The sequence below is a fragment of the Desmodus rotundus genome, chromosome 6, assembly GCF_022682495.2.
Source record: "Desmodus rotundus isolate HL8 chromosome 6, HLdesRot8A.1, whole genome shotgun sequence".
Classification (NCBI taxonomy): Eukaryota; Metazoa; Chordata; class Mammalia; order Chiroptera; family Phyllostomidae; genus Desmodus; species Desmodus rotundus.
The window spans coordinates 45284795-45310997 of NC_071392.1; the positions used below are offsets into that span (position 1 = coordinate 45284795).

Sequence of the window (26203 nt, forward strand, 5' to 3'; positions counted from 1 at the left end):
GCTTCCTGGACTTCCTGGAAGTCTTTTTCCTTTGACAGATTGAGGAAGTTCTCCTTCATTATTTTTTCAAAAAAGTTTTCAATTTCTTTGTCTTCCTCTTCTCTTTCTGGCACCTCTATGATTCGGATGTTGGAACATTTAAAGTTGTCTCAGAGGTTCCTAAGCCTCTCCTTATCTTTTGGAATTCTTGTTTCCTCATTGTGTTCTGCCTGAATGTTTATTTCTTCCTTTTGCTCCAAATCATTGATTTGAGTCCCTGTTTCCTTCACTTCACTGTTGGTTCCCTGTGTATTTTGCTTTATTTCAGTTTGCATAGCCTTCATTTTTTCCTCTATTTTGCAACCATATTCAACCATTTCAATGAGCATCCTGATTACCAGTGTTTTGAACTCTACATCTGATAAGTTGACTATCTCTTCATTGCTTTTTTGTATTTTTGGAATTTTGATCTGTTCTTTCATTTGGGCCATATTTCTTTGTCTTGGTGCACCTGGCACATTGTAAGGGGTGGGGGCTTAGGTATTCGCCAAGGTGGGGCAACCCAGATTGCTGTATTGTGGCACTGTATGTGGGGGAGGGGAAAGAGAGGGAACAAGGCTGCTTGCTTGGCTCTTGGCTGGCTTTCAGTCACTTTGCCTGCTACCCACAAACAAACTGGGCCCTTCTGGTGCTGATTCCCATGTGGGTGGGTTTGTGTACATTCTAGGACCCTGTGGGTCTCTCCAATGAACACTCCTGTGAGGCTGGGAGTTTCTCCCATCCCCTCAACCCTCACAGGTTTTTTCAGTCAGAGGTTTTGAGGCTTTATTTCCGTGCTGGAATCCTGGGTTGCGCGGTTTGTCTTGCTCCCAATTAATCCACACACAAGTGTTCCTCCCAGTTAATCCGCACACAAATGGGGTACTGCCTGTTTCACCAGCCACCATCTATCTACCTATGCCGCCATCTTGGCTGGAAGCTAATTGCAATGCATTTTCCTACAAAGCCCCCTCCCACCTAAAGACAACCTCAGCTAGGTGTGAGATACAGTAGTTGTTAATTAAATGATGTGTTTGTAAGGTTAAGCCAAAATTCAGAGTCACATAAATTAGCAGTGTATCTATTAAAGTTTCTCTCTTGCAGAAGTAACAGATGTGGCTTCTTTAGGAAAAAGAAGAAAGGCTTTAAAATCCCACTTCAGAAGACTAAACCTATCAATATTTGATTTGGGACAGTGTTATGACATGAAAGGCAAAATACTCTGATTCAATGGTAGGAAAACAAGGATATTTGAAAAGGTGGGTTTAAAAAAATGTCATAATGTCTTACTGGCTTTCTTTTTTCTTGCTATTCAAATGAAATGTTTTGAAAATATTATTAGAGAGGACTGCATATTCTATTTTCTCTCTCACATTTCTTATGAGAGGAAAACATAGTTAAATTGTTTTTAAAAACTGACCTCGAAGCTATAGAATTCAATCAATTCCATTGGTCACTCATGAATATCATCTGTTTTCTGTTTTAGCCTATAATGATAAATTATCTGTGTGGGTGGTGATGGCCAAGGAGAAGAGTGAGACAAATATTCTGTAAACCTGGTTGAGAAAACAAAACACATCAAGAATTTCAGTATGAGATTCCTAATGTGTTTTTCTTTGTCAGCTTTTACCGAAGGAAAAAGTTCTTCACATTGATTTGGTTTTGTGACAGAATTTTCCTTCTGAAGTTGTGATAGAAAATTATTATACAGCATTCTTTCCAATAAAGCAGCATTTGGGACTGGGTGGGTGTGGGGAGGGGACACACATATACACACATACTACTACAGACTAAACCAGCATTTTTATCATCACCCCAATTGCCGAAAATACTGGGTCCTATCATTATCCTTTTATACCTTTAGAATATAATGTTAGCTTAATAACTGAGCCAACAGATGGGAGCATAAGTGAGGTAATTCTGGGGGGTGTGGCCTGATATCCTAGGGGAAGAGCAGTAAGTAAACCAAGGTGTGGTTGCTAGAATAAACTACCTTTAGAACTTAGATGAATTAATTAATGCATAATGAATGTATACCAATTAGAGTGGCACAGGTGTTTTTGTCAAGCACATTACCCTATGTTATTGGAACAGAAACCTGCTGACAATGCCGTAGCCTGAAAGTATCAGCCTCTTCACTGTGACTGAGCCCTGAAACATCCTTAGTCCAGAGAAATGGCCAAAGAGCCTAACTGAAACCACCTGAGTCACGGAGTGGCTGGCATTTGCTCTGATGTTCCTCTCTGTCCACATTGATTTTAGCTCTTTCTTTTTTAGGCACAAATACTTTCAATTCTTTTCTTGTTTGTGTGTTTTGAGTTGAAAGATGAATGATTTGGTTTAAGCATAAATTATCTTCTATCATTAGTGCTCTGTGAAAATGAAATGTCTAGTCTGTTAATTGAAATAGATATATAGTCAGCTGTTTCTGGACTAGTACATTAATTTTCTAAAATATGTTTAATTTCTTCTTTATCAACTCAACTGCTTTCTAAGCTTAATTCAGGAATGAGTTTTGTGTGTTTGTCTCTGCTGTTACTAGCATAGAGGATTTCTTCTGTTCTTTTTTAAAAAGAGGAAGAGGGCATTCTGGGAGAGGAAATAGGTGAAAATAAATTTTCTCTGTCCTCAAAAGAAAAAGAATAAATGGCACTGAAGACTAAGTTTTCCTGGAGAGAGAGGGAGAGGACGTGAGAGAGAGAGAGAGAAAGACAGAGAGAGATAGGTTGATGTGAAATGATACTACTGGAGGTGAAAAACCTGTGTTTCTCTCTCTGCCTCAGAAGGATGAGGGCAGATCATCTGAGTCCCCAAAAATGCAGGTCTCACTGAAGAGGATGATTTTTCACTACTGCATGGATGATATGAGCTTGGAGAAATGAAGGGGTGGTCTCAACAAATCTCTTCTATTTCAAAGTGTGGGACCCTCTCATAGGTAAGCTACATAATCAAGAAGGGTATTTGAATTGGGGTCAGAAAGAAAGAACTGATTTGCTAGTGATGGATCCTTTATCTCCAGAAGATAGGTGAACAAACCTTGTGTATGTTGTCAGAGTTCTGGACCCATCAAAGCCCTTTCATCTGTGAGTTGAGTAGAATGAACCCTGTGTATTGTAAGGGTTACCAAAAAAGCAGCCTAATGCCTGTGTTGATCCTGAGGTGAAAAAGAGAAACAGCGGTTGCTGGTTCCCCAAGGAGATGTGGAGAAATACTGGGTACTTCAGGGGTGATAGGAGCCTAAGAGAAAGACTGTGGACTGAAGGGCCTGAGCATCGGTGCTAGGCCCAGAGAGGTCAATGGTAGGCCCTGGGAGGGTGGGGACCCTCAAAGTGTCACCTGCCTTCAGAAGCCATAGTGGCCAGTGCCACAGTCTGGACCTGATAGACATCCCTGGGGCAAGGAGGAGCAGAGCTGTCAGCCACAGCGGAAATCTAGCTTTTAGCAGAGAAAGACCCCCATGTGGCTGCAAGGGGTAATAGCAGTGGCAGCTCAGGCTGCAGGTCAGACCTCCCTCTTACTGAATACGAGTGCACTTCCTGGGCAATGCCAGGAAGTGGGGAGCCCAAGAGAACAATATTCACCTTGCCACTCGGGCAGAGAAGTTCCATCCTGTTTTGATTTAATTTGTTGTGATCAGAGAGACATACCTATATCTCAAATGTGTTATGGAAAAGTTTCTCACAATTAACAGTAAAATTACTGCTATTTCATATTCATTATGAAATTATATTTAATTTTATTTCATTCATCCTCATTGTAATATTAGAAACCATATAGTAAACAATAGGACCTGGTGTTCTGAGTACATGTATTTACTGCAAAAAGAAAACCAAGTAAGAACCAAGACATTTCTAGAATTTTTCCCCCCTTATACTACCCTATGAATTTTGATTTTCTGAACCTATTAATATTTTTAATTTGAACTTATGAAAGTGCTACTTGATTAATAGAACATATCTTAGGGACATAGGACCCAGAAGAAAGCACACAGCTCAGAACGGCCAGAAAATACTACCACCAAACCGTTCTCATTGCTTCGGATCTCTTGTACTGTAATCTCAGTCCCATATTTCTCTTTTAAAAATATTTCAAAGATAGGCACTGGCTAGTGTGGCTAAGTAGATTGAGTGCTGGCCTGCGAACCAAAGGGTCACAGGTTCGATTCCCAGTCAGGGAACATTCCTGGGTTGTGGACCAGGTCCACATGTGAGAGGCATGTGAGAGACAACCACACATTGATGTTCCTCTCCTTTTCTTTCTCCCTCCCTTCCCCTCTCTAAAATAAATAAATAAATCATAAAAAATTTAAAAAATCCCTTTCCTTAAAAAAAATCTCAAAGATAAATTTTATCCCCTAAACAACTTTTAAAGATCAGAACCACATTCCACTGAAAATCAGATAATCGATAGCTAAATCTCAGATTCCAGGGAGACAACTGAAAGTCTCAATGTAATAGTAGTGAAAAGATTTCATATTCTATATAGTTTGAAAAAAAAAAGCTTTCTCCCAGTAAAAGCTGAATAAACAAAAATGAGATAGAAGTGATTGAACTGAAGATAAAAGGTATTTACAATCACAAATGTTTAATATGCATAAAATGGTTGATTACTAATAAAGAATGTTTAGGTTAAGTGTAACACTTTTGGCTTTTCTATTCTAAGAATCATCAGTATTGATTTATCTATGCTTTGCTATATAACAATATGCATTTAAAATATGTCCAGTGGAATAAATGTAAGTGCTATACACAGCATGGGAGATAACAATTACTTACCCTGTAGGCTGGCTCTCAAATTCTTCTGACCATTGCTCTTGAATATCCTCTGTAGAAAGATCTACATCCTGGGTGGTGGCAAAATTAAACTCACTGCCTTCATTTCCATGGAAATAAATGGAGTTCCCATCTGACTGACAGCTATGCTGTAGATAAAAAGAGAGCATGGGGTGGCTGTTGAATTGGTTCTGTAGCTGTAGCTGTCTTACTCATGTATAATTAGAATTTTTAGAAAAGTCATTATATTATTCCTTCTAAGATGGAGTCTCAAGTCAAAAGAGCTTGTTACCTCTTTTTTTGTCTTAATTCAATTACAATTTCTAATTTATTAAGTTATTATAAAAAAGAAGTCAAGAGGCCATTTGAGCTTTGCCATCTCAGCCTTCAGTATGAAACAAGAATATTTTAATTAGAGTAATTTCCCATCTTGAACATAGTCCTTGTTTTAGGAATTAGATAATGACTTGTCATATATTTTCAATACTGCAGTTATGGGCTAAATTGCACTGACCTTTTCAATATTCCATATATTTCTAGATCGTCATTCAAGCCTTTCACAAAGCTTGTAAATGGGATATGAGTAGAATAGCCAGCTAATCAAAACATGGAATACAGAAAAGGTCAAAGCAATCCCTGATATGATCATATATTCTCAGCTACCTTTTGAGTAAAAGTTTCTGACCATACCTAAGAAGTGCATGATATCCCCAATGAGGAGCTGAGAAATCACAAGCTTTGTTATTCTCCAAAGGAAAACGAGTTTTGTAAAAATTTTTTTAAAATTTCTTGTAATAATTTTTAACCTATATATTTTTCAGCTTAAAGTGGATAGTCTAAGACAAGAGCAAACTGCGAAGCTGAGTAAACTGAGTTCTTTAAAAAAATATGATAAGTTTTCATTAGTCATTTTTTGGTTATAAGTCATCTATAAAGAAATGCTAATAAATGAAAGATCAAACATCCTTTTAAGATACATACTTTTAGAATGAAATAGATATGAAGTGAAATAGTTGGGCAGAAAATATCAGTTAGGCCCAGTGACTGTAAGTTCTGTAGGGCAGGGGCCACGTCCATTTTATTCTGCATTGTAGTCCAGGTTCTGGCACAGTGCTTGCCATATAGTAGGAATTCAAATATATTCTTCGAGTAATTCAATAAATTAATGAATGAATAATACAGTTATGCCTTTTCAAATAGTCAGTCTTTACGGAGAGCTCATTATGTGGAAAGCATTAGGGAAGGTACTGGGAGGAAGGGGTTTATAACGAAGTATAATAATATATAATCTTTGCCCTCAAAAAAAATCCCAGTCTAGCTGAGATATATCAAAGATAGGTCTCCATCCTAGGCAACATATGGTAAGTGCTGATGAGTGAGAGAGACTAGAAGTCACTGTGTCCAGGGCTGATCTAGGTGAGAAGTTTCCATAAATGAGCAGGACTTTAACAGGCTTTAAAATAAAAAATAAAAATCCAAGTTCGATGACAAATATGAATAAATGACAAAGGTGATAAGTAGGCTTGATTTTCAGAATTAGACTGTAGACTTGATAGTCTATAGTCTAATGGATCTTAAATGGTAGTCTAAGAGATCTCTACAATATCCTTGGCATTGTATACTAGAATGGAGGAAAGATGTATGCAAGAAAATGCTTTATGACAATTAAGCTGGTAAAATTAATTGGGGAGGAATCGGAGTACTACAATGAAAGAGTAAATAAAGCTTTCAGAAATTCCTGTACATTCAGGTCAAAGTATATTATCTTCAGGGACTCATTTCACAGCATTAAGATGTTAGCTATGTTAGCATTAAAATATGTTAATGCTATTTTGCAGCATTAAGATATGTTAGCATATCAAGTGGGCCTATATCATCTTAGATATACTGTAGTTTGTGGCATGTATCATCTGCCTGAGAAACTTCTTCACACCACAATGAATACAGGTTACTTATGGATGTGAAACTGAGCTCATTATATGTACTCTTTAACCCATACACCTTGATCAAAACTAGGATTCAATTTTACTTAATAGTAAATAGAAACTGTCAAGTTATGAAAATGCAAGTATCCTCTATTACTGTGCATCCTTTAAAGATAATAAATGCTAAGTAGAATAATACAGATAACTTTCTTAATAATAAATCCACTGAGCTGTAAATTTCACAATTATCTTCACATTCTGGAATCCTGAACAACTGTGGCCTGTGTCTGGAAGAAATATAAGGACTCTGATGTCAATGCAAACAATGCATTATCAGTATCCCAGGAAATGGCACACATGAAAGACTTATGCATGTGAACACAGTATAACTTATATTATAATTTAGAAGGGTATATTTGTGTAATAAAAATAATGACTAAGTTAACATGAAACCTTGGTTATTTCTGGCTAAACATCAATTTAATTATTTCAATTTTGATTCCATTTACTTTAGAATTGTGTAGTATTTTAAGACTGTGTGATACATAATTATGTTTCACTACTCCTCCAAAATTAATATTATTAACATATCTGATACATATTTTAATTTAGTTGAGATTGAAATTTTATGTAAAAGACCAAATCATTATAAAACTGGATAGCACATTGTTATACTTGCTTCACAAAATTAAAATGTCTTGATGATTCAGAAAACTAAAACTATATTTTAAATGATATTTATATTAGTTACTTTGCTGCTACAAAACACATTTGGTAGTTGAATAAAACATTTGTAATTGTCCTATTGAAAATTATCTATTAAATATACACTTTTGTCACTATAACTGCAATAGCGCCAGCATAGGAAGCACAAGTAATATTTACCATTCCAAGTATGAAGAGAGCAACCTGGAAAAATTTAACACTCACTTTGAGTATTAACTAATTTTCATACTAACAGTGTCTAAAAATTAGTAGGATCTGTCTTTGGCAAGTTTCCACGAAGGATAAATGGTTTACTTTTGTGGTTTTATTATTTTTATAGGGAAGAAACTGCTCTTTACCAATCTGTAGTAAAAGAACCATACTCAATACCAAATCTACATTCAAATGAACAGGGCAGTGGTTTATACCAGTGTTCATTTTGCACTGAAAACATCTTAATACTACCTGTCAAGTTTAAGGGCAGACTTATAGTTAGCTTTATTATCCATCCTCATCTAGACCCAACGTCCTTTGGGTGTCAAGGGAGAGAAGTATTGCTCTTTGAATATTCTCGTCTTCTTCACAGTCTTTGTGCAATGCCGCATTATCAAAGTCGTGACGCCCAAAGTAAACAGCCACAGTTCAGGAGGAGGTGGCTCAACATTTTCTGTCTCATAGTAAGATAGGGCTGTCATTATCTGGGTAGCAGGACGTGGAGATGAACAAAACCTACACCCAGGGGGCTTGCTCTGCTCCCCACCACACTGAGATCAGGTAGGATTTCTGTCTCAGCCATTCTAAGTAAAAGTCAATGTTTTCAAGTTTGAAATAAGGGTAATGTGAAGCAGCAGGGTAATATTAGGACTACAAAATAGGGAACAGTCTGTGAAACTGGTGAATTCCTAAGACATCTGATCAGGAATGGGCCAACTGAGAAGCTCACTGTATATAGCACTTGTACTCAAGAATTTTGTGAAGGGTAGGGGACAGTTCAGGGTTCTCATTCTGATGGTTCGTTCATAAAATCATTACAAGGCAAGTTAGAGATTCATATTAATTCTATTTGAGGGTGGGTCACAGGGGGCTTAATGTTTTAGAAATGGCTGGTCTCCCAGATCTCCCCAAACTAAGAATTTACGTCTGAATGCATTTGGATTGAGATGGAGTCCCTAGGTCTCAGCTTGCTTGATATTGCCTCTCTGCATCTGAATGGGAATCATGGCCTGCTTGGTTAGGTAGGGGTTATTTGAACTTTCTCCTAGAATCTACCTCAATTAATTCAGTACTTACATGAATCAAGCTGATAAAGACTGGGAAAGAACAAAATGCTAGAAAACCAAAACAATCAAGATAACAAAGAATGAAAACTCACTCACTATCCACAAGGAGTTTGGGGATTGGAATCAAAAGGCATGTTCCAGTACTTTTTTCTGCTTAATGGCTACATGATTTTGTACAAGTCATTTACTCCTCTAGGTCTGTTCCCAGGCTGTAGAATGGGACCAATGATATCTATTCCCTAGAGATGGTGTTAGAAGAACAAACAATATTATATGTGGAAGTGTTTTTTTGAAACTTCTAAGTGTTATAATTGTTATTTTATTTCTGAATATGTGCATTTTTTTCCAAAAATAAGCTATTATATTCCAAACTCTTAGCAGTAGGCAATAGAGAAATTGAAGGCTATTTAAATCTATTTTTATTTGTGTTTATCATTAGAATAGTCATTAAAATTCTTCAGATCAACTTAAAACCTTTAGTGAAATGTAAAAGAATATTTTCCACATTACAATACAGTAAACATACTGCATACACTCATTCATTTTCTGTGCAGCTAGACCATCAATTAGAAATCTAAAAGCTCTTCAAATTTTGGCAGATTACCAAACTTTCTCCTAAGATAGGAAAACTTAATAATGCAACATGTCTGTTGTCACTTCTCTTACTGATGCATTGTCTAACATCAGTGTACTATGTTGAAAATCCAAACAAAATGTGCATTGAAAGTATGAAAAGAATTTCAGAAAATTGCTCTCGGTAATTTTACTACCCAGATGTTTTTGTTCGGCATTTATGCATGCTCATGTCATTTACAGGCGATGACAATCAAAATCTAAACAACTTCAAAAGACAGTTAAATGAGCTCTTGCTATGAAAAAAAGTGAGAATATTTTGAAATTGAGGACTATTTTATTTTGAGTACAGTAAAAATTATCTACCGGTCTCCTTGAGAAAATTATTATAAACAGCACGTGACTTCCTGAGTCATAGCTTTTGATGGACTTGTGGTGAGTATATAATAGGTAACTAGCATTTATACTGGGTAAAGTGAAAGTATAAATCCTATAGATGGCTCTAAATATTTCTATTTCTAGACCTCCTAATGTACATTAATTATAATTATTTTTACTTTGTTGCATTATTCTAGCATTGATCAATGACATACAAGTACTGAAGTTGCCCAATTATTAAAATCCCTCAAATATAGTCTTTATTTGTTTCTATTTGTTAATCAAAAATATTTTCCTAGTTTGTTGTTTGTGGGTTTCCTTTACTTGAAAAGCAGAACACAGTGTAACTAAGTGACAAGAATTTGCCATTCAGAAAAGCATCAACAGGAAACATCAGTGCAAATTCCTCAATATAACAAGTCCTTGGCTGCGATTCAGGATAGCATTTTTCTAAGGTTGTTCCCTATACTCTGCTGAAAATGTTAATGACTTCACCTCTGTACTTGTAAAAGTACTTGCAGTCACCTCCACCATAGCTTAATTAGGTTTTCATCAAAGATGAACACTAAGGCACCTCTTAATATTATCTCCCTAGGGTATTAATGGCCCTGATGATTCTTTCAAGCATCTGTAGCCTTGCGATTTATTTTTCTACAATATCCTTTTTTGTTGAAGTGAGTATATTGGGCATTGGGCAATGCCAGGTTGCAGAGAGCTGGTGGCAGATGGAATGAAATCTGCCTGGTATGCTTTCCCCTCCACATGAGCAGAGCGCCATCCATTTCCTCCATTAAGGAGTTGTCACTCAGCCCACCCAGCTGGAAGACCGTTTTTGATAGCCAAGCTGGCTGGTGGCAGACAATTCAAATACAAAGTGCACTTTAAAAGGAAGCTAAAACATCATTTGTAGGAAAATTGAAAATGCATGGCTTCCACCACAGCCAATTTTTTAATGACTGTAATACTTTAAGTGATTATTTTTGCCACTTCAGATTCCTCCTTAGAGAGGAGAGGTTTTTTTTTTTTTAATTAAAATCTAGGCAATGCAAACAGATGAGATATGAGGAGCAGAGAAAAGAGAAATAAGATAAATAAAATTAATTAAAACAGCATTGTTGGCAGAGCCATAAATTAGCCACTATCTCACTGGAACTAAACTCGTATATTGGTATATGAATTTCTGGATTCAAGTGAGATGTGAGATTGAGTGACTGGAAATTCACTGACTGACAGCCTACCTATCATTGTGTTTCCCAAGCCTTTCACTATGCTATGTAGATTTACCGTGTGGAAATACATATCTCCTCTTTCCCTGTTCAATGGTCTTTAAAGGTATAGACTTTCGTACTATTAAAAAGACCAAAATAGGAGGAGAATGATTTCCTTCATGAGGTAAAATGAATTTCTGTCATTTTTCATATTTAATTTCTAGGAAATGTAATGCTGTTTAAATAACTGAAAACTTGGCTATGAACACAGTGCAGGGGCAGGTGCTGAAGTGCATTTTCTCTGGTCAACACACTAGATCAATCATGGTGCGTGAAATTTGGGGCCTAAAGAATATTTTTTCTTATTATTTCTGGATTCATTAAACATTCACATTTGAACCACTTTATACTGAGATTTATAAAGATTCAATTTATAATATATTTTGTGACAAGTGTATAATTACTTGGCAATAGTTATGACAACTCTAAAATAGCAATAGTGACAGATTTAAATTGGAGTAATGAGAGGAAGAATAACAATGTAAAACTCCATAGGGCAGTTGTTAACCTTGTCGATGGGGATCAACTTGATTTTCACCATGTCCTAGGTTTTCAGACTTGCCTTCTCAAATTAAGGCCAAGCATGCCAAGCACAACATGGAAGGCTGCAACATACTGAAGAATAAAAGGACCTGCTTTGTAGTAAATATATTTGTCTATGAAAATGAAAGCTGTTTGATCTTGAGGAAGCTACTTGATCTCTCTGAGCCTGTTTTTCCATCTGTGAAATGGGGGCAATTGTGAGAATTAGATGAGATATTGTGGGGAACATGCCTACTAAAGATTGGCAAATCTTAGGAAATCATTCAATGTTAATCCCTCCTGTGTTTTGCTCCATCTTCATTCATGCATTTAACAAACCTTACTTTAATGAGTGTCACTATGCAAGTTATTGCTCTGCGTGCTGTCTAGGTGCAAAGCTGATGGAAAATGTTACTGTGTTTTTGATGTTCATATAGAATAAAATAAATTTCACTTACTGATTATTTTATTAACTTTAGTGATTATGTCAGTTTCAAATAAAAAACAAACAAAACTGGGTACATTAGGTAGAGAGGCTCTTGGGACTTGTTTGAATAGTTATTTTTAACAGAATTTATCAAATGTATTTGTTTCTGTATTATTGCCACTCATGTCATGGTGATTTGGCTCCATTCCATGCATGTTCCACTAATGCTATTCTACATTAATTACTGCACAAATAGGTTGCATTGGGGGGACTTGTGAAAAACATCCTACTTACATTTAACCCTTCATCCCCAAAGTACTCTTATTAGTTTAACAAATTATATTCTGGCTCGTTCTACAATGTTGTGTACCCAGCTCTTGGGGGAAACATGACAATAACAGTAATGTGATCCAAAGTGAAGAACATCCCAGGCAAAGGGAATTTAGGTAGACAGCATGCAATTAACCACGCTGGAATCTGGCCAGAAAACCATAGTTAACATTCCGATTCTTAATGGAAAAAGACATGGGAACATGGGCTAGCTACAAGTCTTACTGAGCTCAGGTTTATCCTCATTACAAAGACAGGACTCAAATCCCTCAAGTTACAGACCAGATAGTTTCCAGTACAATGATTTGCAAAGAACATTCCTGAAAGCATATCTGATTTCCTCCTGTTTGTCCTTACATTCTAAAAGCATCATAAAATAAATTGTTGAAACCATTTTCTGGGGTGATTAATTTCTGAGCATTATAGTGGGTAGATATCACTCTGCCAGGGGATTATATTCCAAAACAGCATGTTTAAAAATGAATTCTGCTTTGAGTGTGATTATCTCTTTCACTATCTGCCTTAGATTTTTTTCATTAGCCTCAACTTGCACTAAGTTATTTATGTTTTCATAATTTAGATGTATTGACCTTTATTCTCCACTAATGATTAAATAATTTGTGGCAATAGTATTAGACAGGTGGCAGCAGAAACCCAGATTGAAAGATTCGATTCTTATTTAGGACTGGAGATCCACCTAGTGTCCTCTGGGACCATGAATTTGGCAAATGCATAATGTATACGAGCTATAAGAAAATTAATAAACTCTCCTGTTCTAACTAAATGCTTCTTCTTAATGGGTTGTTGATTTACCTAATAGCTGTTGTCTTAATTAGAGCCTTCAGTGTTTGTTAAAATAGGAAATTTGTCATTATTGGATATTTATCAACAATAAATGTAGGAAAGAGAAAGCAGCCTGTTTAACTGAAAGTATAGTTGTAGAGAGAAGGTTAAGATATGATCCTTCTAAATTCTGTATACTTAATTACTCCAAATTCTTGGCATAAATTTGCAAAATTTAATAAATTACTTTTTTAAGCAGACTACTTTTAAATACATGTGATCAAATCATAGCCTATTGTAAAGGTAAACCTTTATAACAGAATCTGTAACATTTAGCACTGATTCACTTCTCCACACAAGTTGACATACATGTGTAGAAGGTATAATCTGGAATTCTTTGCTATTAACACAATGAACTAGGATAATAAAAAAGAAAAGATTAGCACATACAGGCACAGCAATCAGAGTGGAAAGATTTCTTAAAAATAAAAAAAATATGAGTAACAGCACCTATCTCAAAGTTATCTGCATTTAATCTGTGGGTCAATTGCAGAGTTAACAGAAGCCAGTGGTTTACGCCTTCACAAGCTGAGAGTAACCAGGGTAGCTGAGCAGATATAAACATGTATTAATGGTGAGTGAGCAAAGCACTCTCTCTCTCCCTTACACACACAGGCACACACAAACAGATACCAAGGAGTCATAGATCATTCATGCTTGCAAAATACAGATTTTGGCTACCACTAAAGATGAGAATGAACAAAGAAACAAAAATAAAGCAGCTACTTGCCAATATTCACCTCCGTGGCATACCAATCCATTTGGAAACTGCTTCATGGGGTACTACTATTAAAGGATGAGGGTGAAAAACCCACAAACTAAAGTCTGCTCACAGCTCTTTCCTAATCATTTATCCCTGGGTTCTCTTCTTTTTCTTCTTCTTCTTCTTCTTCTTTTTTTTACAGGAGGCAATAGTATATTGATTTTAATAAGGATAATGTTTTCATGTGAACCAATAAATGAATGGTAAATGTTTTATCCAGTTCATCATACAATGATTGAATACATGAAGAAAAGTTCTTGTCTGAAGTAGAAATTATTTGGCTGCAAGTAGCATATCAAATGAGATCTAGCATAAGCAAATAAGGGAATTTATTGGAAAGCCAGAATATCTTGTCTCAGAGAGAAGTAGAAGTGAAAGAGATTAGACATTAAGCCAAGTTTCTCCCAGAATTTCACTTTCTGCTCAAAGGTTTTTTGTTTTTTGTTTTTTAAACTTGCTGCCCAAATTATAAACTCTACCAAGAACAAAATTAGCTTCCCTCAAAATGTTTGTCAGTTACTTCAGAAGTATTGAGTTGAGGTTTAGGGTTTAGCAGCATGTGAAGGGCCACCTTCATGCTTTTGCACTGTTGCTCTAGCTTCTTGGGCCCCATGCAAAATGAGAACAGCACTGTCCTGCACAGTTCTTTGGCTTGGATGTATGGCAGCTTTGCTTGGCTCAGAGTTTTACTAGACCTCTTGGGAATTATTCCTCAGCTTCAATAATTATGCAGAATTCTAGGTTTCTCCTAAAATTTCATCTTGAAATCCAATGAGCTCATGGCAAGTCCAAGCAAACCAGAAACCTTCCCATCCCTTTAATATTCTACTTTTCTAGGCGCTTTACCCTCCTCCTATCAAAGATCCTGTGAACTCTTGTTGTAAGCAGGTTGTAGGTAAGGAGCCAATCATACATGCATGCGCTTTGACTCTAGGAAGTAAGTCATTGTTACTGAGAAAAGATCTTTCCTGTTGGATAAGAGAAAACTTCAAAATGCAGGTCTCCTTTCCTAGACAGTAGTGCTCTTGCCCTTATTAGTGTCACTTGCTCCTTACACAGAAGTTGGCAAGGCAATCAGTTATGCTAAGTCCTGACTTCTAAATCCTGACACTCAGAATGGGACTGACAGTTGCCTCAGTCAGAACACCTTCTTAGTGCGTTTTCATCAGTGGTTGGTGGGTGATCTGCGGATTAATTCTGATCAATGTCCTGGATAAACGTATACTTGATTATTGATCATTTCTCTGACTGATAGGTTCTTAAATCATTTGATTTTCATGATGTACATTTCATTGAACAATGTCTTAGATCAAATGAACTTAACTGAAATATATAGAGCCTTTCATCCCAAAGAGGCAAAATATACATTCTTTTCAATGTACATGGAACATTTTCAAAGGTAGACCACATGATAGGCCACAAAACAAGCCTCAACCAATTCAAGAAAACTGAAATCATATCAAGCATTTTCTCTGATCACAAGGGACTGAAGCTAGAAATGAATCTCAAGGAAAAAACTAAAAGCACTCAAACTCATGGAGATTGAATAGCATGCTATTAAACAATGAAGTGGTCAAGAATGAGATCAAGGAGGAAATCAGAAAGTTTCTGGAAACAAATGAAAATGAACTCACAACAACCCAAAATTTATAGGACACAGCAAAGGCATTCCTGAGAGGGAAGTTCATAGTGATACAGGCCTACCTAAAAAAAAAAATAAAAACATTTCAAATAAACAACCTAACCTACACCTACAAGATCTCAAAGAACAACAGCAAAGACAGCCCAGAGCAAGTAGAAGGAGGGAAATAACCAAGATCAGAGCAGAATTAAACAACATAGAGACTAAAAGAACAATTCTGAGGATCAATGAATCCAGGAGCTGGTTCTTTGAAAAGATAAACAAAATTGACAAGGCTTTAAGCAGGCTCGCCAAGAAAAAAGGAGAGAGAGCACCCAAATAGACACAATCAGAAATGAAAGAGGAGAGATTACAACTGATACCACAGAAATACAAAGGATTGTAAGAAATTACTATGAAGAACTACATGCCGAGAAATTTGAAAACCTAGATGAAGTGGACAAATTTCTGGGTTCTCTTCTGAGTATTTCACTGATTTCTGTAGCTCTTCTCTTTGATGGTGAGTCATAGAAAGTAGGCAGCTGCAGCAGCTCCAGGCTGATCCTTCAAAAACCTACATTTAGTGTTTTCCCTGAACTTCAAATTAAGGATATTCTCAGACTGCAGGACGTGTCTGAACAGTTGGAAAAAGATGACTTTGATGAACTTGTCCAGATGTTTCAAGAGTGACTAAGGAAAATGAAGCAATAAACATCCAGAGACCTAACAGATACCCAATGTTCATCTACTATAGATAAACCTTGAATGACAGGGTCTTTCTCATTGTACTGGCATCTAGAAAGCAGTCATGAAATGCCATCATGACTACTATTCACATTATTATTATCACTATGATTACTATTATTGTTATTATTATTATTTTTATCATCCAGTATCCATGCTACTGAAAGTATCATTCCTGGCTATGAGAATCCTACCCAAGGTGAAATGTTGATTTTTGATTTTATATGTCTTAAATGGAAGGGCCCAAAATATCAGTTCATTTCCTTTAAACTCTGATGGCAAAACCAAGACCACTGTCAGTGAGTTGGAGCACCAGAACTTGCCCTGAGATTATTCATTGTCCCACTTCAGGCAGGAAGAATATGCCTCCCATTCTTTTTTTCCCCTAGGACACTGAATTGGAAGCTCTCTTCACCAAAACTTTTTCTTTCTTTGTTTTCCTTTATTTTTTTATTTAAATAATTTTTATTTTTAAATTATAGTTGACATAAAATATTATATCAGTTTCAGGTTATGCAGCAGTGATAAGATTACTCTACCCAGCAAAGCAATCATTTAGAATCAAAGGACAGATAAAGAGCTTCCAAGACAAGAAAAATCTGAAGGAGTTCATCACCACCAAACCAGCATTATATGAAATGTTAAAGGGTTTTTTAAGAAGAAGGAGGAGGAAGAGGAGGAGGGAGAGGAGGGGGAGAATAAGGAAAATATGAACAATAAAAAGGCAATAAACACATATCTATAAACAATTGAATCTAAAAAACAAAACAAACAAGCAGAACTGAAACCAACTGATAGAACATTTTCACGGCTGCCAGATTAGAGGGGGGTTGGGGACATGGGTGAAAAAGGTGAAGGGATTAAGAAGCACAGATTGGTTGTTACAGAATAGTCACAGGGATGTAAAGTACAGCATAGGGAATATAGTCGATAATATTGCACTATGTATGGTGTCAGCTGGATACAAAATTTATAGGATGGTCACTTATTGAGTTATATAGTGCCTCCTAGTCTACAATGTGGCACCAATGTTCCCAGCCATCTGACACAGAGAGGTACTGCCAGGGATGGTAGCCAACGTAGCAAAAGCTACTCTCACAAGGCAAATGAATGGGCAGAAACCATATTGAAAAGTTAAAAATGAAGAAATATTCTGTAAAAGAAGGCAAAATCATCACACCAATAATTAATAGAGCTGGTTCAATATCAAGAGGCTTTCAGGCTCCTTGCCTGCAGAGTCCATGATCTGCTTACTCTGGGAGACTGCTAATGAGGGCGGTGCTCTGGGGAGCTTTATGACTTGCAGCACTCTATTTATTGGCATTTAGAGCCCCGCCTACTTGGTCATGAACAAAGGGCTGCTTAGGGATTTGTGGGAAATGAAAAATCATGACGGTAATTAGAAGCATAAAAGTGTGGTGTGCCTTTTCTTCCATGTGGGCAAGTTCTGTGAAAAAACATCGGAAGACGAGTCAGGCAAAGCCACAAATTTGTGAGGAGAATGGAGGAGAAATGCAGATGGCTGTATAGGAAGAATATATTACTTCTTTAACCTTTACAGTCCTCCAAAATAAAAAAAGTACAACAAATATAAGGCCAGGTCCAGTGTTAGAAACTGTTGCTGTTATACATCTATTTTGTATTAATTACTAAAGAGCCAACAGATGGTAACGGCCTTCTACTGATCCAGGGCAGCTTTAAACTGATGACCTATAATTGCAATTCCCCAGATCACATAAACTCCGTAAGTTAATTACTCTATTTGGTATTATATCATTCTGCCCTACTTGACATAAACAAGGATAGGCTTAGATGAAATGGATTAAATATTCCCAAGAAAACTGAAAAAGAAATGTAAAAAAGACAAGGAGAAATATGAACTCTGAATACCAGTGACTCACTTGTATCTTATTTTACTTGACATTCTCAAACATTATTTTCAAACTCATCAGCTAGACAGTTTACATACTCACTACTCTCTATTCTCTTGTTTTATAAATAGTAGAACTTAAAATCATTTGTTGTTTATAACAAAAACTACTAATATTAATAATTCAAATTATGAGCATGGCATTGAAACAATTCCAATGGAAATTATTTATTTTTATTGCCAAAGATTACAAATATGGGCAATAGTTGTGTCCAGGGTTTTCAATTTAGTGCATTTCATTTTGATGTTACTTTAATGGCATGTAAGGGTGACATAATTTGTGAAGTCTGTATTTTCTGTACCCTGTTAATTTCCCCTTCCTCATATTAGGGGCTGTCAGCTTAATCCTTTGTCTTCTATTCATTTTCCTCTGTATTAACTTCCTTGTGAAACTTACTTGTTCCTAAAGTTTTCAGTTAAAAGGACATGTATTTATTAAGTCCTTTCTACATGCCAGATACTATCTTAAGGGTTTTATATGTATTTTTGATTTAATTATCATGACATTAGTTGCATACTGTTATTAGTCCTGTTATGGGTGAGGGCACTGAGGAATTGAGAGTTTAAATAACTTGCCCAGGACCACGTGGCTAAAACTTGTAAATGGTGAAGCCAAGATATGCACCCCTAGGGTTATGTCAATTTTCTTAATACTTATGCTATATCCAGTCCTATTCACAATATTTCTAGCTGCCTTCAAGTCATCACTGAATGTGAAATTCATTTTCTTCCCCATAAACTAGGTTGTCTTCTTATTTTTTCCAACTTTTCATCCAAGTCAATTAACACCTAATAGTCTAGCATGTGCTACACACTGGGATTCAACAATGGTTTGGAATAGTTCCTGAGCTTAAGAAGCTAACATTTTAACCAGGAGAAGAGAAACATAAATAAAAAATAAAGCAATGTTATAAATGCTCTCATACAGGTGTATGTACAGTATAACAAAATGTTGAAATGGAACTAATTTTGCTTCGGTTTTGGTTGAGGCTCCAAGAAAATAGGTGACAACTCTTCCACATTCCTAAGTGAGGTGATGGATTACATATAAGGATCTAGCAAAAGAGGTGGTAAAAGGGCTCAGTTATCACTCACATTGAAGGTATGCAAGCTTGCAGATGATGGGAGTAGGCATCTGGACAATAGAGAGATGACTTCTTTAGAAGGTGTTGGTGAGCTATGAGTCCCATCCATGCCCATGTCAGGGGAGGAGGGTACCTTTTCCACAACTTATGCCTGGTGTATAGAACTTCAAGAATCCCACCTGGAGGCCATGCTGCTTGGACTAGTGCCTGGAGCTTCCTGGCAGGTGGTTAGTTAGGAAGAGGGCTGGCTGCATTTAAAAGTAACTACTCTCCTCCCAATGACAGATCCAAGATGACTGTTCACCATAGACTAGGCTTAGGCCTGTGCACACAAGAGACAACCTAGTTTGTCTAAGACCCTGTCCCCAAAGCACTTCTTGAGGGGGTAAGGAGCCCTCAGCAGAAAAAGCTTGCAATTAGCCAGAGGTCCCAGTGGATAAGAGTAGAAGCATACAAGAGAGATGCATGGGAGGACTGCAATCCAGGCTTCGCAAGGAGTGGGGAGATTTCCAAAGAGCCTATTGGTAGGTTCAACAGCCAGCCAGTTTTGACCACTTGCCAGGATGAAGGATCAATACTTTTGGCTTACAACAATATCTCCATCTTGTCTCTTCCTTGGAGGGCTCAGAGGATGAAACTCGTGGGGGTTGGTGAAAAAAGAGATTACCACTGTCTGCATTCCCAAAGCAGCAGACCTAAGTGGGATTACTACAGTGAACTGGTCATATTTGTTATTAAACCAAGACTGTTTAGAAGACTGAAGTTATTGGATAACATTTTTGGTCTACCAGCTATTTTAGGACAGGCCTTAGTTTTTGTGCAAAGAAGGCAGAGATGAATTTGAATGGTCACTTGGGAAGAAGAATGGACCTCTTTTCTACAGTCAAACCCCACCCCCAAGTCCAGTTTGTTCAATCTAATGGTTACACCAGCACAGAGAGGAGGAAGACATTAAATATAGAAAACTTCACATGGACAGACATTTAAACTGGGCCCTAAAGGATTATGTGGAATTGCTAGGCAGAGAAAAAAGAAAGGTGGGAAAGCATGTATAAAGGGGTGGGGAGTGTGAACTTCTGTGCTGTATTTGTGACACTGGAGCAGAGTGGGGCAGATGAAGATGAAGAGTTAGGTTGGGCCTGGACTGAAAATGGCCTTGAGTTCCATGCCAGGGAGTTTGTCTTATATCTTTCAGGCCTACACAGGAAGCCATCAAAGGTCTTGAGTATAGAGGGAGCATAATGGAATTTCTACTAAGGAATGAGGCTGGAGTTTTGTTGGTGGCACCCCTTTGTATGGGCCTTGGCTTTTAACATCCTTGTCAGAGGCAGTCTGCTACCACTAGACTGCTGATTTCTCTTTCTTTAGTGTCTCCCCATTCTCACTCTATTTCACCTCCCAGGCAGGTTACTTAAAATGTCTCCTGCCTCCATAAGGGGAATATTTTAATAGTCCTATCTCAAGTTCACTTTAGATTAGAAGTCAGTACTTGAGATGGACCAGTAACTAGGATCAGCTGTGGAAACAAAATCAGCTGTGGAAGAGAAGGAGACTAGAGTTTGATCTGAACTTACTAAATTCTAATGTATAAAAATCAGATCAAGAAATATGAGAAAAACAAGAATCTTTTCACTTAGAACCAGAAAGTGATGGGGAAAAAAATGAGCAGATAATTAACAAATGGATGGATGTTGAGAAGAAACAGGAGAAACAGAAGCACATCAGTGTTTATTTACTACTTATAAGAGCAAAGTCATGTGGTGGCTAAGATCAAGACCAAGTCAGTTTCCTGTATTTGAATCCTGGCTCTGCCACTGGTGAGAGGTATATTTTGGACAAGTTATGCAACACTTTTATGTCCACTTTCAACATCTGTAAAATGGAGTTAATATAGCACCTTCCTTGTACGTTTATAAGGACCAAATGATATGAGATGGTATATATTGGATTGGCTAAAAAGTCCATTTAGTTTTTTCTGTAAAATAAAAGATACATTTTTCATTTTCACCAATAACTTTATTTATTTGTATATTTTGAGTATGTTGGCTACCTCCTACTATTGGCTTCTAGTGGGTAGAGGCCAAGGGTGCTGCTAAACATCTTCCAGTGTGTAAGACAGGCCTACAGCAAAGAATTATTTGGCCAAAATGTCAATAGTACCAAGAAGCTTTGTAAACCACTTTTGACATTTTCCAACAGTCACAGCACTTTCTCCATACACTACACTGCACAAATCATTTTTCCATTTCAGTTGAGTTTTTACCTTTCTTGAAATAATAAAGCATAATATGCCTTAAATGTCGCATATCTTCTTCTGTCTTAAATGTTAAAGTGAATGTACAAAAATTCACCAATTTTGATTTTTTTAAATGTATGCTGATATGCCATTATAAATAATTCAACAAACAACAAGTGCTGGCAAGGTTGTGGAGAAAAGGGAACTCTAGTACACTACTGGTGGGAATGCAGACTGGTGCAGTCACTGTGGAAAACAGTATGGAATTTCCTCAGAAAACTAAAAATGGAACTGCCTTTTGACCCAGCATTTCCACTGCTGGGATTATTTCCTAAGAATCCTGAAACACCAATTCAAAAGAACCTATGCAACCCAATGTTCATAGCAGTGTTTTTTACAATACCCAAGTGCTGAAAGCAACCTAAGTAGCAACCTTTACTAATGGACTAAATGTCCATTAGTAAATGAGTGGATCAAAAAACTATGGTACATTTACACAATGGAATACTATACAGCAGAAAGAAAGAAGGAGCTCCTACCCTTTGCAACAGCATGGATGGAACTGGAGAGCATTATGCTAAGTGAAATATGCCAGGTGGTGAAAGACAAATAAATACTATATGATCTCACCTGTAAGTGGAACCTAATCAACGAACCAAACAAGCATGCAAAATAGAACCAGAGACATTGAAATAAAGAACAGACAGTAACCAGAGGGGAGGGGGTAGGGAATAACAGGGGGGAAAAGAGGAAGGGTTGTCAAGGAACATGTATAAAGGACACACGGAAAAAGCCAAAGGGGTGTAGGGTCAAGGGTGGGAAGTGGGGGTGAGTGGGGTGGGAGGTTGAGTGGTGGGGTTAAAATGCAGACAACTGTACTTGAACAACAATAAAAAAATATGCTAATATGACAGCTGTCACAATACAATCTAACGAAATTGTTTCGAATGAAGTTAAAGACAACTAAGCACTACTAGAGCCATCTTACCAAAAAAACTAAAGGAATTTTTACATTAAAGGGAGAAATATATCTGCTTTTTTTGTGGTTATGTTCTCTAGATTCAGTCCGGCACAGTAGCTCCTCAAAAATACTTGTTAAATGGATGAACAAATGTTTTTGTAACAGTGACTTGCTATCCTTAAAGGAGAAGGTAACATAAAAAGAACATTGCCTATTCCTTTATTAGTAGGTTTAGTAAGAATAGTTATCTTAAAACAAATTGGTTTATTGAGCTTTAGGTATTAGATGAGAGAGAAGGAACAAAAGAGAAATCAAACCTTAACTGTAGCTCCTGGGAAGAAAAGCCAGTTGCCCGTGTCCACTGGATCAAGACTGTCTTCTAAAATGACTTGTCTGTGAGCTGAGTTGATGATCAGGATGTTATCTAAGGCCCAGCAGGCTTCATACACTTCACCTACATGAAGATTTTCCTGCTTCCACTGAAACTGGACGTTCTCCCCCTTGGCATCTTCAGGAAGGTAGAGGATGTGGATGATTGTGCTGACATTGGAAGGGGCTCTGGAACATATCATGAGATGAGAATTACAGTCACAGTTAAAGAACTTCAGATTCATTTTGTTTCTTAATTAAGACTGTAGTTTTATTAACTTAAAAATAGTATATACATTACAGATTAAATACAATTCCATGGTCCTTCAATCTTTTAGTATATACTGACTATTAAGATGCTCAGATTAAGTGATGACAGTTTAAATATTAAATATCTTCAATAAGTTTACCTTCAACACAAGGCAAGCACTAAGCTAGTAAAGGAAAAGTTGAAGAGAAAGTATCAGACACTTTCATGGTGCTTGTAGAAAATCACAGTGTATCCAGCACAGTTTTTTAATTTGATACTAAGAAGAAAAAAAGGAGAAAAACTATAAAATTATCTTAATTTTGGCTCTTACTTTGAAATTTGGATCTATTAGAGACAATTGTTTGCTATGATTCATAATCAGTCTTTATGTGATATTTTATTTCTACTAACCTGATACCTTTTTGTTTTGTTTATATGAGATGTGAGATTTGCCATGAGAATTAAGTGCTCTATAATTATTTACAATTTGATGAAGATCAATGTTTTAAAATTTGATATAATTTAACATTATTTTTATATTGAGTGTGTTAGAATCTAGGCCTTTCTGCTATATAATAATGTATTTTTATTAAACATTTCATTCTATCAACATAGAAACCTGTTATAGTAAATATTACTGGTTTAGCCAAGATTAAAAGTGGTACTAAATGCAAACTAGTAGCACTCTTGGCTTACTATAAATCTGTTTTGAAAGGAGTGCAGAAAAGACATTTTTCATTTGCCAGCGAAGCACATATATATCTGTAGAATTGTCAGTATAGATTATAGATGGGGTACCTTACCTTTAGGGGTAATCAATTTCCCCTTGTTTTAAAATATTTCATAATGAATATGTCTTTGGCTTCAAAAGAATTTAAAATGATGAAAATAATATGTTTTACTTTTCAGAAGGGATTGAAAATACATTCATTCTGGTCACTAAATGGTAAGGAAAATTTGCATATAGTAGTTTTCATGACCTAAACTTGAAAATCTCATATAGTAAAAAACCACATGAAACCAGCTGAATGTGACCTTCATATGTTTTAATTAAATGTATGTGTACATTCATTATTTTTTATATCAAATCATTCAGTTCTTTTTTAGCGAGAATTTCAGCTACTACAATTTATCTAAATTATGATATACAGCTATTAGAAAGAAAATGGAGGTCTGGGTAAAATTTCCAATATTTATGGTGCTTTGCTAATGCCATTCATACAAATAAGTGTTTAATATCAATGTATTTTCATAACCACTAAAAATAGAAAGAATAGCAAAATGTTCTGTTATAAAATTGGCACATCATATCATAGCTTGGTTTATACCAGGTATCTATAAATTTTATGTTATCCTGGTACAAAGGAAGAAAATCTATTAAAATCCATGAATTGGAATCACTTTTCTCAGTTTTTGGTTAGACTACAACTTAGATTTATAAAAATTTTTGTATTATAAATACAACTGAAAACTTTGGATGGGATGATTTGGTGTTAAAGACTAAGAACCTAATATTTGTTGTTCCCCCTACATAAATCATTTTCTCAATATGGAACTATAGTATGGAAAATAACATGTGAAAAAAGAAAACTACAAAACTTACAGAAAATGTTCTACTTGTGTTATACTAACTTGAGAACTAAACCAATCAGAATAACTAATTTATAAAAGTTCAAGGTATCTTTTTCCTTTTTATATCTTACCATACTTGAAATAAAACATCCACTATGAATTTTGATTTATGATTTAATCTATGCAGAAGTAGTAAACATAATTTGATTCTTGCTAATTTAACCACATTTTTTCAACTTGAATGAACTTCTTCAAGCATCCTACTTCCTCTTCTTATTGAAGGTTTTTTTTTAAATAAAGAAAATATAATAAATGATTACAAGTTGCATCATAATTATGATGATAGAGTTTTAGAACTGGCCTTAGGGAAGTTAGAGGGAAAATGACAGAACTGGGTATTAGATGCCAAATGTCCAGTGGCTACTAACTCACTATCACCACAGACTAGAAGGAGGTTAGGTAGGATCTGACAAAATCCTAGGCCTATAAACAGGCCATAGTCAGGCCACCTAGAGAAATGGGTGATGTAATTTTGTGGAGGACTCCATCATAAAGGTTATTATCCCAAATATGTTTTTACCAGAAAATAAATAACTTGTTAGAGCTACTACTGAACAATGGGAAGTTCCAAATGGAAAAAGGACAGTTTTAACAATACATCTTCAAATAGGGTATATCATGATACGTGTGCATCCACGCCATTTAACATAACAATCAGAGTACATTTAACCATGAAGAATAAAGTCAGTGGTAGAATGAAGGCAAGCAGGGAAGGAGAAACCCACCTATGTCAGAATTTATGAAATACTTTAAATGATAACAAACCTAATTGTCTCAAGCTGAATCCAGTCTGCAGTATTATTCTTGGCATATGATACGATGATGTTGGGGTCTGAATAACTAAAGCGACATGAACCTGAACCTGTAAACAGCAATACATTTCACAGTTAAAAAAAACAGTGTAATTACATATTATCCATAAATATTTAGATGATTTTACAACCATTTGGATATTTATCTAATTGTTTCCTCATTCCTTCTAACTACGCTAAACAGTTCTGATGAATATTATTTGATAAATAATTTTAGGAATCAGAAAGAAGAACAAGGTGAGTTGCAGATTTACTTAGAAACACACAAACTTCTAAATTAAGTTATAAAATAAGCACTTAATCCATGTGTCCTTTATACATGTTCCTTGACAACCCTTCCTCTTTTTCCCCCTGTTATTCCCTACCCCCTCCCCTCTGGTTGCTGTCAGTGTTCTTTATTTCAATGTCTCAGGTTGTATTTTGCTTGCTTGTTTAAGGGTGGGAGGTGAGGATGGGTGGGGTGGGGGTGTGGTGGGGTGAAAATGGAGACAACTGTACTTGAACAACAATAACAAAATAAATAAAATATATAAGCACGTAAGCTCTATGCCAAGTATCTAAATCTTATAGAAAGGTTAGTGTATTATAGTTCTAGCAAGTTCATATAATTACCATATTTTGCCATGTATAATGTGCATTTTTTTGCCCAAGTTTTTGAGGAAAAAATAAGGATGCACGTTATACATGGGTAGTACTAATTCCATAGCTATATAAATGTTTTTAATTCTTTTAATTATGCTTATGTGTTAAAAGTGTAAC

The 26203-nt window shown here is 36.1% G+C and overlaps 1 protein-coding gene across 1 annotated transcript in view; it reads right to left on the reverse strand.

Annotated features, from left to right (window-relative positions):
• Nucleotides 1-26203, reverse strand: part of RELN (reelin) — a 581497-nt gene that overhangs the window by 219417 nt on the left and 335877 nt on the right. Inside the window, exons 9-11 of the mRNA XM_024557430.3 lie at nucleotides 25398-25494; nucleotides 22699-22939; nucleotides 4794-4939 (exon numbers count right to left, since the gene is read on the reverse strand). Coding sequence (XP_024413198.2) covers nucleotides 4794-4939; nucleotides 22699-22939; nucleotides 25398-25494 — 484 coding nt within the window. The remainder of the gene's footprint in view (nucleotides 1-4793; nucleotides 4940-22698; nucleotides 22940-25397; nucleotides 25495-26203) is intronic.